This window comes from Antedon bifida, chromosome 8 (genome assembly GCF_963402885.1).
Source record: "Antedon bifida chromosome 8, ecAntBifi1.1, whole genome shotgun sequence".
Classification (NCBI taxonomy): domain Eukaryota; kingdom Metazoa; phylum Echinodermata; class Crinoidea; order Comatulida; family Antedonidae; genus Antedon; species Antedon bifida.
Genome location: NC_136233.1, coordinates 10,468,434 through 10,483,517, shown reverse-complemented (window position 1 = coordinate 10,483,517; position 15,084 = coordinate 10,468,434). Strand labels below are relative to the sequence as shown.

General features: G+C 32.0%; 1 protein-coding gene across 2 annotated transcripts; it reads left to right on the top strand.

Annotated features, from left to right (window-relative positions):
- The first annotated feature begins 3,681 nt into the window (after positions 1-3,681).
- On the top strand, positions 3,682-14,702 carry LOC144849818 (G1/S-specific cyclin-E-like). Of its 2 annotated transcripts, none has more exons than XM_078706893.1 (11): positions 3,682-3,766; positions 5,542-5,585; positions 5,844-5,952; positions 6,213-6,266; positions 6,638-6,958; positions 7,373-7,519; positions 7,955-8,050; positions 8,626-8,772; positions 9,331-9,442; positions 10,014-10,171; positions 12,144-14,702. In XM_078706893.1, the coding sequence occupies exons 2-11, from the start codon at positions 5,572-5,574 to the stop codon at positions 12,264-12,266; spliced, it is 1,281 nt and encodes a 426-aa protein (XP_078563019.1). In that variant the 5' UTR covers positions 3,682-3,766; positions 5,542-5,571; the 3' UTR covers positions 12,267-14,702. The 2 variants fall into 2 exon arrangements, with proteins under 2 accessions (XP_078563019.1, XP_078563020.1); XM_078706894.1 differs by lacking the exon at positions 3,682-3,766 and adding an exon at positions 3,790-4,203.
- The last annotated feature ends 382 nt before the right edge of the window (positions 14,703-15,084 follow it).

Here is a 15,084-nt window from a genome sequence, read left to right as displayed (position 1 = left end):
GGTCGTTTAAATAGTCTTTTAAATATTTTGTTTATACTATTACTTTTGAAATCAAACAGTGCCGGCTATTTTGTACTTCCGCCGCGATCATGTGATGACTTGTATCACGAAGTACATTTTTGGAGAGATATATGTACTAATGTAGACCAATAAAATGCATTTAAATTAGCTTAATAAGATCGTTTGTATGATTTTGATTAATGGGAACAAGACGTGGAATCGTTGGGGAAAAAGAATTAGCCTGGATGAGGTCCTGTTGCATTTCGTTTTGGTGTGATTTTGGGAATTATAATCATTTGAGGTCAAATCAAAGTCTCTACCGTCGTTTTAGTTGCATTATATTATGCAATTTTTGTAAAAAAAAGTTTTATTAGAGATGTGTTTAATATATAAAAAAGTATTTCTTTGGAGATTCCGCTTCGTGAATAAAATACTGAAAGATGAGGGCGTATCAATTTGATCTCTGGTGCACGTGCGTACAATTGAGGGACTATCGCTGTTCCGCCGTACTGTATCACGCCGAGAGTGTTAAAGAGTCGCTATTCAATTGAGTTGGAACAATACCATGAAAGAAATTGAATTGTAAAGATTGGATAATCTTTGAATAAAACATTTTCAGTTACGTTGATTCAACAATGGGAAAGGGAAAAAAGTGTTAAATTAAAATTAAAGAGGGCGTTAAAGAATTTGAAGAGAACAACTAATTTGAAAAAAACCTCTCCGATTATGAAGCGGAGGAAGATTGATAGAGGACCAGAATCGTTGTTAATGAAATAAATAAATTTGGATTAAACACGTTCGATACTATATGATTGAGAAATCGAAATGTAATTATATAAAAATTTTAAAAAAATCGGAAGGAAAAATACCAGAATTAAGAGAAAGCTGAAAAAACGTGAGGAGAAGGGAAAGAGGGTTAGCACAATATTGTAGGATTTTATTATTTAATCTATCGCAGTCAGACGCTTTATGGGAATAAATAATTATGCTTGAGAATTATTGCAACCTCGTTATAGAATTGACAGAAAAACTTAACTAGAAAAAAGAGTATCAATGGGATTTATTCAGCAAGATAAGGAGGTAGGTAATCTTAACATCATTAAATACAGAGTTAAAAACAAATTAGCTTTATCAATATCACTACAAACTTCATACTTGAGATGTACGAGGCTGTTTGTTTATAGTTACAGTACTCTTAACCCATGACCAAAATCGTTTAGAGTCCTCATTTAGTTTTTTTAGATTGGAGGAAATAATTGGAATACTAAAGTTGTTTAAAATTTCTACGAGCATTATTTTTATCCATGGATAAATTCATTGTTATGAACTTCAGTACGACAGTCATATAATTATAAATTTAAAGCTTACGAAGGTCTTTCGAACAGGGGGTAACTTTTTCTTGGGGGTAATAGAGGGAACAAATTAATAGTAGATGAGACAAAATTATAAAACACTTCCAGACATTCATTGACTTCATCAAAGCTCTTCAGGATATTCCAAGGTATACGATCAAAAATATTGCACATATCAGCCCAATTAGTTCTAGAAAAATTAAAAATAGTCCTAAGTATGACTATCTCGAGCACAGGAATCAAAATCAAACTTAATATGAGACTCGAGTCACGGAAACATTACACTTGTATTTAACATTTAGTATTACAAAGTACAAGATCTAAAATGTTATTCAAACAAGTATAGAAAACATTATATTGCTAAAGGTTTAAAATGATTAAGATTGATCAGAAAAAGGAACATTAGTAGCAGAGTTTGATTTATAAGTATGGCTACCGTCGTTATTCCACTGCAAATCGGGCAGGTTAAAAAGCACCAACTATAGATCGACACTAATTATTCAGTATATTAGCTTAAAAGATTGATGACATGAAGAAGCTGGACGTTGTTGTTTGGTGGTCTATAATGCAGTCCAACAATGCACGTTTTCTGTGTATGAGGCCTTTAATTCAATCCACATAGTTTCACTGCCAGCATATTGAACCAGCCTGGTTCTATACATAAATGACTTACATGATAGTGTTGATGGGATTTGTAAAACAGTCCTCTATGCAGACGACACTGCGCTTTTTTATGCATGTAAATCAAATGAAGAGCTTACATCAGTTTTAACTGAACAGTTGGAAAATGTAAAACAATGGTTAGATAAACATAAATTAACTCTAAACATTGATAAAACCAAATACATGCTTTTTGGTAGTCATGCACGTGTTAATAAAACAACCGATGAAACAGTAATTTTTTATAACATTCCGATTAAGAAAGTTGAAACGTTTAAATATTTAGGACTTACATTTGATGAACAACTTTCATGGAAAGTACATATTGATTCTTATATGTGCAAAACTATCACAGATTCTACATCTGTTTTATAGATTGAAAAGTTTTACTTCTCCTAAAATTATTAAAAGATTATACAATGCTCTATTTTTTATCACATATTGACTATTGTTCAACAGTCTGGGGTACTGGTTCAAACGCCCATATTTTAAAATTGCAAAGAGTACAAAATAGAGCTGCACGATAAATACTAGGTGCTGATATTCGAACTCCTGTAAGACAAATGCATTATGATTTAGGTTGGCTAACAATTAAGACAAGAATTGAATATCATACAATTTGTACAATATTTAGATGTTTACAATAATCTGTACCTTCATACTTACGTGATGTTTTGCAATATATTAGTAGTGTACACAATATTCCAACCAGAAACTATGAAAATAATCTGTTTATTTGCCCAGATGTAACCTCGAAATATACAAAAGTAGTTTTGTTTATTATGGAAGTTGACTCTGGAATGGCCTACCTTATGAGAAAAACAAGAACAATTATAACCGTTTTAAATCACTTGTTAAGATTCATTTAAGTGAATTGTTGCCGGTGGTCTAGGATGGTTGCAGTGAAATATATTTAAATATGGTATAAAAGTTATAATAATAATGAGAACATGCATTGAAGTTTAGTTTTAGTTTAAGTTTAGTTTAAGTTGTTTTAAAATTATGTTTTAATGTGTTGTAGGGCCCCTCGGAAGAGCAGTTTTATTTTATTACTGAGAGGGCTACCCTACTGAAAGAAAACGAAATAAAAAATAAAAAATAACCAGATTACTAATAACTGATTACTAACCAGAATCAAAAGTCCTCCACCTCGCTTATTAGGGACTTTACGAAACACCCCCCAGGAATTTTAGCGCAAACTATTCCACTTGAAAAAACACTTTCTGGCTGAAAAAATAAAAATAAAAATAATACGCCACATGCATAATGTACACACAATATTGTATACCTATAAACACAAACATATTTATATTAGTACAATTCATTGACTTAATTCCATTGGACAAGCATTTTGATATAATTGTTAGTATTACTGTATTTTATCACTTCTTGATATTATTTGTGTTGTATTTTTATAATATAATATCTAGGGAGAATTTATTTGATTATACATGTTACCATATTAATTACACCCAGAAAATAAACGCCTCCCTCGAATAAACTCACCCTATTATTTTAAATGAAAACCCTCCTGAACAATAAACGTTTATTCGAATAAATACGATAATAACATAGAAAGTTTGTTATCAGAGAAAAAATGTACAGCTGTCACTTTTTGACCAATCAACTGCCTTGTTACAAATGTCTTATAAACTCAGTGAACCATTTAACCGGCCGGCGGGAAGGAAATTCAATTTCAAAGTTAGCTCTGTTAAACGTACTGAAATTCATCATTTAAGTATAATTTAGAAAAGGTAAGCTATAATTTAACATCTAAATTCATTCTAGTTCGTATTTGTACAATTTATTTTTTTCCAACGGTCTTTGGTTTGCAAAAAAATGTCTTTGAATATTTGATAACTTGTTTTGAACAATTGAGCGCGCCCGCGAAAGAGGACGGTAAACAAAGGTTGTAATTTTATCAACCAAGCTCTTAATTTTGACATTTTTTTACTACAAATCACATAACAGATAATATTTAAACTACATTCAGTTGTTAATTTTAAAAATTGAAGTACATTTATTGTGAAAATAATGGTGTTTATGTGAGGGTTTTCGCGGCAAAAACGCCATCCTACGGCTGGCCTGGCAGCTGATGATGCGCAGACACAGCTGCGTTGTATAGCTGGCTTATTGGCGCTGGCGGGATCTGTTCAGGCAACATCGATTGTTAGAAAGTTCTTCAATAAATGTAAGTTTCTTCACTTATCGGCTATAATTTGTTATAAAACTAAGGGGATTGGTAAATAAGATTATAATCTATATATTTAAGTAAGATTTGTGCTGTGTTATTTATTTTTAAGTTGAAAATAAATCGATCAAAGATAGGTCGTTCTGTGCAAGCTGTCGAAGAAGGCGGCTAAGCCTGACAAAACCTGAATCTTATTGTACCGGTATCCCAGCTTCCTATCCAACTCTTTGTCTCAAAATACTTCCTGTAGAAAAAATTCAAAATATTTTAAGATTTTGATATTTTTATTCAATCTTTCATGATAACGTTGTTAATAATTATATCTTTATTTTTAATCCAGATATTGTATTTCAGGTCAGGTAGCCTAGCTACAGTACTACAGTCAGTGTTCCTGTTCCCCCCAAAAATGAATTGTATTTGTTACTACTCTAAATATTGAATGTCTCTGAATTAATAAAAAAAATTTGTAATTATTAATTTGTTTTACTAACTACAAAACTATGTGAAAAAGTCTTTGTATGACCGGAATTTTGCATATTGTACCGGATTTAGCATTACGTTTACATCATTTCAATCTGTTAAAAAGACTGTGTTTCTACAACCATAACAAAATTAATTTTTTTAAACAATCAGATAATTAATAACAAAATAAAGTGCGCATGATCAAATAGTACCGAACAACCAAGAGTCAAAACGTAACGATTTGTCCTTCAGGTCAAAGGTTAAAAATTATTGCATTTATGCAATAATCTGATTTGAATGAGACAATTATTGGTTAATTTTTCTCAAGCGCAAATTAAATTCTGTTTCTACAGCAATTTTTATCGGTTAATTACCAGTTGATTTTGGCTGCGGAAACACGGCCAAAACCGAGTCATCTTTTAACTGCACCCATATGACCTGTAACATTTAAACGGGGATCAGAATTAAAAGTCCAAAGAAGTAGATGTTAAAATAAACATAAGTTTAATTTAATTAAAAAATATTTTTTTTAGTTGAGATGTACCACGGTCTTTATAACTGTTTCATTGCCATTGTTTTTCCATGCTTTTGTTATCTGCACCATCAATGATAATAATGAAGGGTGTAATTGTTTTAAAATGCTACAGCTTTTATCACCTTGTGTGTTAGTCATTAATTCATCAGCGAACACACTGGTAGGCATGCATGTTGGTTCCTCGTAAAATAATAGGTTTTTTTTCATGAAGTTTACACTTATAATCATTTGTTTTGCATGGCATAAAATGTTTGAAAATAAATAAGATTATGTATTTTTAAACTCAGTTTATAGAAGTCAATTTATTCAATACCTAACACATTTTTCTATTTATTTTTTAGGTTATTATAATCTATTGTTTACTAAAGATAATGTCAAGAAGAAGGTATGATATAGTTTTATTATTATTTTGTGCACGTACATACAGTATTTAGAAAGTATGCATGAACAAAATAGGAAACCCAAAAAGGTTACAAAATTTACCTGTAAACAAAATGACCTGAAGTACCCATTAAAGAAAATAACATCTTGGGATACAACTTTGTGACTTCCCCTACCTCCCCCTCCCCCCATTCCTTTCTTTTATCTGTGAAACCAGTAATATGTAATTGATAGTAAATGTCTAGGCTCATTTTTATTTTAGTGGAAGACTGCAAGCAAAGCAGAGGGTAGTTCAAGCTCCCTGTACCATCACAGAAGAAGACTTTAAGATCTGTACTCGAAAGCGCAAAGCTAAAGACATGATTGGCGAGGTGAGATATACTATTAATTAGTTGGTGTGCCTTATTACCTAAAGTATCTACATTTATAACACCCAAATGTTTTATAAGATTTAGAGTCAGCTTAGGACCAGTCAGCTTGGTGTATTCTTGTGCACTCATCCCATGAAACCTCTTTACAACCCTCTAATGCTGACCTTATCCAACACCCACAGAATTACTTTTTTTATATCATTTATTTGGTTGTTAGGCAAATTTTTTTCACAAGTTTAATGATTTAATTTTGTTTTAAGGCGGATATTCGAAGTATGGAAATTCAGAAGAGAAGACAGCAGTTTCAAATACAGGTATAAATAATGTTTTTTTGGCAACTGATCAGAAAAATGAATATTAATCAACTTCCATGATTTACTGATTGTTGAAGCACTAACCTGCTCCCTGACATCGGGTTAAAAAATGGTTATTCACCAGATCATCCTACAGGTAGAACACCTAATAAAAGCTTGGTTCCCACTAGGTCGAAATGGAAATATGCAAGCACAATTCAAGTAAATTGACCAATGACTCACTTGTGTCCCCTTAAATAGGAGCTTGTAATTGTGTTTCCCCTTGTTTGTTTCATGGGAAAGTATTCGCTTCAAAAGAGGGGTCCTACTGTGTAAACATGTACTTGTACTGTATATTGATCATTTAATTAATGTTTTACACTTTTCATTAGACTTGCTGGATCCCAATCTCCGAGACAACTGGTGTACCAACTAGTACAATCATCCCTGCTCAGTTTAACCCTAACCCGCCTACAACACCGGAGTTTTGTGAGAAGAGCTCGATATTTCGTTTCAAGAACCTCTTCCCGACCCCATCCACGCTTAGGTCATCACCATTACCAACGTTAAACTGGGCGGATCATCAAGACGTGTGGCGGTTCATGCTCGAGCAAGAAAACTCGTACATGAATAAATGCGACAGGAACTACCTACACAAACACCCTAATCTAGAAACCCGTATGCGAGCTATATTATTAGATTGGTTAATAGAGGTATGACCATCGTTTGTCTGTGAATATTATGGAAATTATTAGAAATACAATTTCTCAATTGAAACAATTGCATATTATTTCTGTTTGATTTGCAATTATTACATTTCAAATTTATCATGTTTAACATCAAGCCATCTCAAGTCAGTGAGGCATGCAATCCAAGGGGAACCTAAATGTTTTAATTTGCTGTGCAAAAGATAGTACATTAGATTAAGTTCTAGGCCCCACTATTTCAAAACAAAAAACACACATTTGGCACCGGGATGTTTAGGCCCCACTATAACTTAGCTTATAGAGGCATTTGTTAGTCATTGTACAGTATGCTGGACTATAGCAAAATAGCAAACATGTACCCAAAATACAGTATCTCCACATATTTATTCCTGCTTATTATTTTCATATTCTCATCCACAGGTTAGTGAAGTTTACAAATTACACAGAGAAACCTATTACCTAGCTATGGACTTTATTGATAGGTTTTTATCGGTTAAGAGTAATATTCCAAAGAATAAGCTGCAACTTATAGGAATCACAGCATTATTTGTTGCTTCCAAATTAGAGGTAAGGTTTTCAAATTGTTTAGTGGTATTTTATAATAAAGTTTATTTATTTATTCTTTTACTGGTTGACCTCTTAAGTCAAAAACTGTTCTCCCAGTGGGCCCAGTGTACTGGACTATGATGAGTGCTGTGTGCAACAGTGGCTGTGTAAGACCTACTAAAGAGGGGTAACCCCTAGTCCTCTCAAAAGATGTACTAGGTCTTTTAAAGTGCAAATGAACTAGATTTGGACATGGTCCGAGACCACCTGAACCATGGAGCGAGTGAGCCTTGAACCTTTGCAAATGTTGTGGCTAGGTTCCACTGTCTTAACTATTCGCCACTCACTCACTGTCAATTCATTATTTGTATACCATTACACCATACCCTCTTTCAAAAAATTTGTTCTTTCGTAAGAGAACGTGTGTGAACTAATATTATGTTTCTATTATTGCAGGAAATCTATCCACCAAAACTTACAGAATTTGCGTATGTAACTGATGGTGCTTGTACAGATTCTGAAATACTAGACCAAGAACTTGTAATGTTAAAGGTAAATAAAGAGCTTACATACTATTCTCGAACAGGTTCCTCCAATTAAAGACCGTTGTTCGGACCATGCCAGTTGACAGGCGGTAGTAGTTCACTGTGGGTCAGTTCTCTACATACAGTATATTGTTCTGTATTACTAGGTCACATGCTTTAGTAAGAACTACTAGACTATTTTTGACGAGTTAAAAACCCAGTGCCAGTTCCTAATGTTATATCTCATTTAATAACATAGATGTAGGTATAGTGAATAAAGGCTCCTTCACGCTTTGTTATTTTACCCTTGTAAGTTGGTTTCTACCCACCAAAGTTAGTGATGACCACACCCATGAAACAAACTTACCCTGCTAATAACTAAGCCTTAACAGGGCCTAAAGAGAGCTTGGTAAGGGCCTAGGATCTACGTCTTTTGAATCCGACAAAATATTTCATAGAATGAAGTAAGGAAACTTGTCCCCACATGTGCACAATGAATTAGCATGGCGGAAAAATAGGTCATAGGTCGTGAAAAGTGAAAGTTTTCGGCTAAACTAGACAAACGATGTATTTTTTATCATATAATTTGTATCTTCATTACAGGCCTTAAACTGGGAGTTAACTCCAGTTACAGCCAACGCCTGGCTAAACACTTATCTTCAATTGTGCAATGTAGAAGAAATTATTCAAAATAATTCCAACTTTGTTTTCCCAAATTACTCACAAGCAGCATTTGTACAAATAGCCCAAGTAAGTATTGTTGTCATTGTATTCTGTTCTACACCTCATTACAATAATACATTGATTTTTTGTATGTGTGTTTATATATAGTATAGTAAATAACTGTTGTTGTCATGTACCATTACATGTCTTATTTTTTGTTGTTTGTTTTTTTTGGGTTATATTTGACTGCACCATTCTGTTTGTGTGTCAAATTGAACCCCAATAAACCAAATCAAACCCCAATGAACCAGAGTCTGACAATTTGTTTGACCAAATTTTGTGAATGCCAATGTTCTAAAGTTGAAGTTTCCCAAAAAACAGAGCATGACATGTGTATGCATTTCTGAAGTAAAGCTATCACAATGTAATTTTATGACTGCCATCTAAAATTTGATGTTACAGTGTTCACAGAAGCTACTGTATCCTTATTGGTTAGGGCACACTCGGATGTATTTTCTATGCTTTTATTATTAGTAATTTGTTGCATTTAATATGGAAAAAATGTATTAAAGTCATATTATAATTATATTAAATATTTCCAGGAATCATTGTTTTGTCTTTCATTTTTCATTTATCTTTATATAGTTAATTGATTTATGTACCTTGGATATTAGTTCACTGCAATTTCATAATAGTACAATAGCAGCTTCAGCATTCTATCATCTGTCTTCCGAGCAGCTTACCTACCAAGTCACAAGTAAGCCAAAATTCTTGGGCCTAGCCTAATGTTGTTTCAATGCCTTCCTTCCACATGTTTGTTAACTCTCATCTACAGGTTGCATCCATCCCAAAAAACCTCGATATAATTCCTAGTATTTGGTAAACATCTTCCGAACTTATTTTAAACCATTTTGATCAATCATATAAGTGTCCATGTTAACATTATTCTAATGCAGTAACTAAATTAACCTGTTTATAAAACTATTAAACAAGCTCTTTTTGGGTGACCATATACACTGTTTATTATAGTGACTGACTTAAACATTATTGGTATGAAAATGTAATTACTGCAGTAAGTAGGATTATGTTAATCCCAAATGATGGTTATTATAGTATTGTGTGCAATTCCTTATCTTCCAGCCAGTACAGAATTATTTATTAATGCTCAGTGAATTTCTAGATAAATTGATTAAGCATTTCCTTTGTAAAACACAAAAGGACTCACTAATCTTCCCCCTCTAATCAATATTTTCACTGATCTTTAAACCACAGACTTCCTTCGCATTTTAAATGTTGCCTAATCTTGCTAATCTGATAATCTTTTGTAGGTCTTCAGTGGGACGACATAGCTACGTGTGTGCAATGGATGACGAGCTTTGCAATGACAATTCGTGAAGCTGGCCTAGCAAAATTAAAAATGTTCCCGAACATCACAAACGATGATTCGCACAACATTCAAACTCATGTTAATGATTTAGCTTTGCTGGTAAGTAATAGTTAGTGTAGATAAAAATACACAACAACATTATTTACCAACAAAGTATTCTGCCTCAGGAAGTACTTTATTTAGACATTAATCATTTTTAAACTTATTTATACATAGGCATACAATACAATGGCATAGATATTGCACTAGTGTACATATGGTCCTGTTTTCTGAACACTAGATTAAAAAAGCATTCATAAAAAGACATTAAAACTAATAAAACAGTAAAAATCACTATACAAAAACAAAATAAAAAATATTTACAATGTTACTATTTAAAATATATACCAGAACAAATTCATATTAATCAAATCCATCTAACAATTTCCACAAACCAATATGAAAGATGTATTGTCCATTGAAACACAAAAAATGAAGGTCAAAATATTCTAAATTTAAATTGGCCATATCAAAGTAATATAAAAGTTATTCACTTTAAGTCGAAAATTCAAGCCAAAAACAACAAGTTTACATAATTAACAGGTAAATTAATTTGATTACATTTCGTCTGGAAAATCGTCGCTAACGAAGGTAAACAAACAGTTCAAACCACAAGTATTTATTATGCAAGATACCAATTAGGATTGTTTACAACTTGTCACGGTTGAGAAGATTGCGAGGAAATTTTATGATTATGCATACAGAGTAGCCAAACAAGCGCGTTGAATTATGAGATATGTTTTGATCGAAAACGTATTTCAGTTAAATGATTTTTTTTTCCAACTAATTTTTGGTGAAAGTTAATAACTATTATGATACTTCAAAATGACCCACTTTTTTTCGAAATCTTTTTTTTAAATTTTTTTGGAATTAGTCAAAGGGATAATACATCTTTAAGTAAAGAAAAAAGTGTAAAATGTGTGTTGCATAACAGACAGGGAGAGAGGGACCAAAATTGGATTTAAAAGAAAATGCTAACAGTAAAGGAAAATTGACCTTGGTTTGTTTATTTACAATGTTAGATTTCACTTTCTAAAGCTTTAGTACATGTTGGGAACAAATACCCTCACTAACAAACTGTTGATGTAATGTCTTCTTTGTTGTGTAATCTTCACACCCTATTGTTATTGTCTCACTGTTATAATCAATAGACCCTTCAAAGTAAAAAACATGTCCTTGTTGCTTAATCCAGCAATTGATTTTTCTATGTATGTGTTGAGGGTACCTAATTTGTTGATGGTGTAGGTGTGTTAGGTGGGTGGAACCAACCATCACCTTTTATTTCATCCAGGTTATTTTGAGATCTTCTAGCCATCATAATTTCGCATAGCGTCCACCAAAAACTAAAAAAATTTACTTTTAATATTAGCTATTTTTTGTCCAAAAAGTGGTCATATTCATAAAAAAAAATTTCATTGAAATTGCATGTTAAAATTAAGCATTTAAGGTCAGAATTGCTAGTAGTTTTCTGTAGCCTTTAATGAAAAACATAAATCCTGGATGCTTTATACTGTTTTCTAATGCATTCCTTATTTGAAAAAAAGCATAATTTCATCCATATTACATATTTTAAATCAATTTTAAAAATGTTCTCATGAATATAAAGCTTTCATATTTTTTTTATATAACACCCCTATATTTAATGAACGGCTAAGACCTAAGCCATTCGAAAGGCAGGGCTCCAATTTTGGAAGCAGAATAAATCAATTATAGACGCATGATACTACAGATTCCTTACCCGTGATCAGTAAACAACAGCCTAGCATTTTTTTAGCTCATGTTGTTGGTCACTTACCGTGTAACGAAAATGAAATCTTAAAACTAAATTGCAGTACTCTATGGTATATAATGAACTCTCGAACGTGCTACAGCACATTTATTTTATATCTTGTGACATGAAAAAAATTGACGGAAAAAACAACATATCATCGCAGGATGTTACAGTACCACCCAGCACACAACTATATCCTTGTATATTTTCTTGTGCTGCCTAACAAAAAACTTGACATTTCCGATATCTTTTGTTTTGTAGGATAAAGCCCAAGAGGTAGCGAAAGATACACATAACTTATTGAACAACAATAGTCCAGTATTCATGCAAGGTATTCTAACACCACCACAAAGTAGTAAGAAAAGGCACGAGCAGTGTTTATGATGATGGATCGAGGCGCTCATGCATAAAGTTTAGTCTTTTGCCAAAAAATGAATTTTGATTTTGTGATTGACAAGATTCAGTGTTTGTTCTTTGTGTTGTAAATTGTGATTGTAGGATTTGAAGTCACTATAACATAATGAAATGTCATACAGTATTATGTATGACAATGTCCAAATGCGAGATTACAAGCATGCGTTGCTCACATGATTCTGAGTTGCAGTATTTGCCACAGGATAGAATCATCTTGGGTTTCAAGTCGGAAAGATGAAAATCAAAGAAAAACTGCACAACACTTGGACGTGAACAGTACTTGAGGATGGTAATCAAAAGAAAATGCTGTAAAACTTGGATGTGAACAGTACTTGAGGATGAAAATCAAAGCAAAAGATGTACAGCTTGGACGTGAACCGTACTTGATGATGGAAATCAAAGCAAAAGATGTACAGCTTAGAACTCTACTTGAGAATGGAGATCAAAGTAGAAATTGTACAGCTTGGATGTGAACCATTCTTGAGGATGGAAATACAAGATACCATGAATACATACATTGCAATTTTCTGACTAGCCAACGTAAACCAAGAAAAAATGTATAGTTCAAAGATAAAGACTTTGGCATCTCAAATTTACTCAACCTTGTCGGTAGATGATGATGATGGTTTTGCATTTTTTTAGGCATATCTTCATTGAGATCAGTACAACTGATGACAATCCGGAGACAAGTAATGGCAATTTGGTCACAAGGAACGACAATTTGATCACAAGGAATGACAATTTGATCACAAGCAATGACAATTTGGTCACAAGGAATGACAATTTGATCACAAGCAATGACAATTTGGTCACAAGGAATGACAATTTGATCACAAGCAATGACAATTTGGTCACAAGGAATGACAATTTGGTCACAAGCAATGACAATTTGGTCGCAAGGAACAACAATTTGGTCACAAGCAATGACAATTTGATCGCAAGCAATGACAATGTGGTCACAAGCAATGACAATTTGGTCACAATGACAATTTGGTCGCAAGCAATGACAATTTGGTCGCAAGCAATGACAATGGTCACAATTATTGACAATATGATCACAAGTAAAGTAATGAGAATTTGGTTACAAGCAATGACAATTTTGATTGATAAAAATGCACTAAACATCAAGCAGTACAGTATTTTGTAAAACTTCAAATTCCAAGAACAGTGCGGTGAAATGGCAAACAGATGACTTGCATGTGTCAATTCCTAAGATTCGTAAATAGCAACTCGATCAGTCCATCCCAGATGAAAGAATCAGTGGACATGCTATATAATGTACCTAGATGTATACATTTTTTTTAGTGGTATTTGTTTATATATTGTATTAGTGAAAGTAACCGTCTGCCACTTGTATTTTTCTTTAGAAAATTATTTAAATGTATTAATATATAAATATTTCTTATTATATACATGTACAGTAAAAAATAAACTAAACGGGTTATGTTTTATTTAAAATGTTAACTGTATTTAAATTGAGCTATTTTTTGCCGTGTAGATAAATTTAGATCCGTATCATTTCTGCCAAATATTTTTGTTTGGTTAATTCCCAACTGGTAATAATTTGTACAAAAAATGTAATATTTTTAGCAATTTAAAGTGATACTATAAAATATGTAAATAAACTCATTATTAAAGGCTAACTATCATTTGAATGATAAATTATGCAAATTGTTTAAAAATATGCAAATTGTTTAAAAATATGCAAATTATTTTGATATGGTTTGAATAAAACCATGTGGTATGGTTCAGTACTAAATTTTATGAATATGACATTTGTTTTAGCAAATTTTTAAAATTAAAAATGTTTTATACCACTCAGTTTAGAATTAAATTAATTTTGTATTAAATATAATTTTAGCTTTAATCAAATTCATAACATTAAATATTCTGAAATTGTATTCTTATAATTTGCCAAAAGCAAGAGATATTTAATGCTTTCTGCTAATGGTAATATCATAATTAATGCTTTTGTGTATTTAACTATTTATTTTTGAATTCTTCAGAATTAATTGTACTTAAAATAAAAGGTGCTGAATGGTGATTAATTTTGCATGCATAAGCATTATATTAACGTACAGTAGTAACATTCAGTTAATTATACAGTCAAAGTCATTTCCATAATATTGTGTTTTATAGTTCAATGAAATACAAAACACAACTTTGTTTTATATATAACCTCATTTTTTTAATTAAAGTGATTTTTATACTGTATTTTTTTTTAAATTAGAAAATATAATTTTTTAATGTAGTATTAAAAAAGGGGAACAATCAAATTTTAACTATGTAATAGTTTATTTTTTACAAAATTGTCTTTGAATTAATTTTGATGTACTGAGTGTGTGATTTTTGAAGTAGGGGTAACCATCCCCGGCAGTTGAGAATTTGTCAATAAAGTTTTTACGAAATAAAGTATGTTTTCTATGCGTATTTCTTTCTGACATAATATTTATACATTTTAATTTATTTTCTAGTGTCTTACCACATTCTATTAATGCCTGTATTATTTATTATCTTTAACACGCTTGGTGTGGTATAGTGTAATAGGACTAGAGTAGAACCCCTGTTAAAGGAGACATCTTCAGAAGTGTACCCTGTATAGGTACCCTGTATAGGGTTATCACATATATTGCCCTCATTCATTTAACAGGAAAGTATCCTCTTAATAGGGATGTCCCAAATGAGGGGTTATACTGTAGTAATAAATGCCCAACAGAGATCATTTTGACCTCAACTTTACTAAAAGTACCACAGACAATATTGTAACTCAATCTGTTCAATTACACAA

Excerpts from the sequence above, each read along its gene's own strand:
- LOC144849818 (XM_078706893.1), top strand. Across the intron at positions 6,959-7,372 it reads TATTAGATTGGTTAATAGAG|GTTAGTGAAGTTTACAAATT; the intron begins GTATGACCATCG and ends TCTCATCCACAG. Across the intron at positions 8,051-8,625 it reads AAGAACTTGTAATGTTAAAG|GCCTTAAACTGGGAGTTAAC; the intron begins GTAAATAAAGAG and ends TCTTCATTACAG.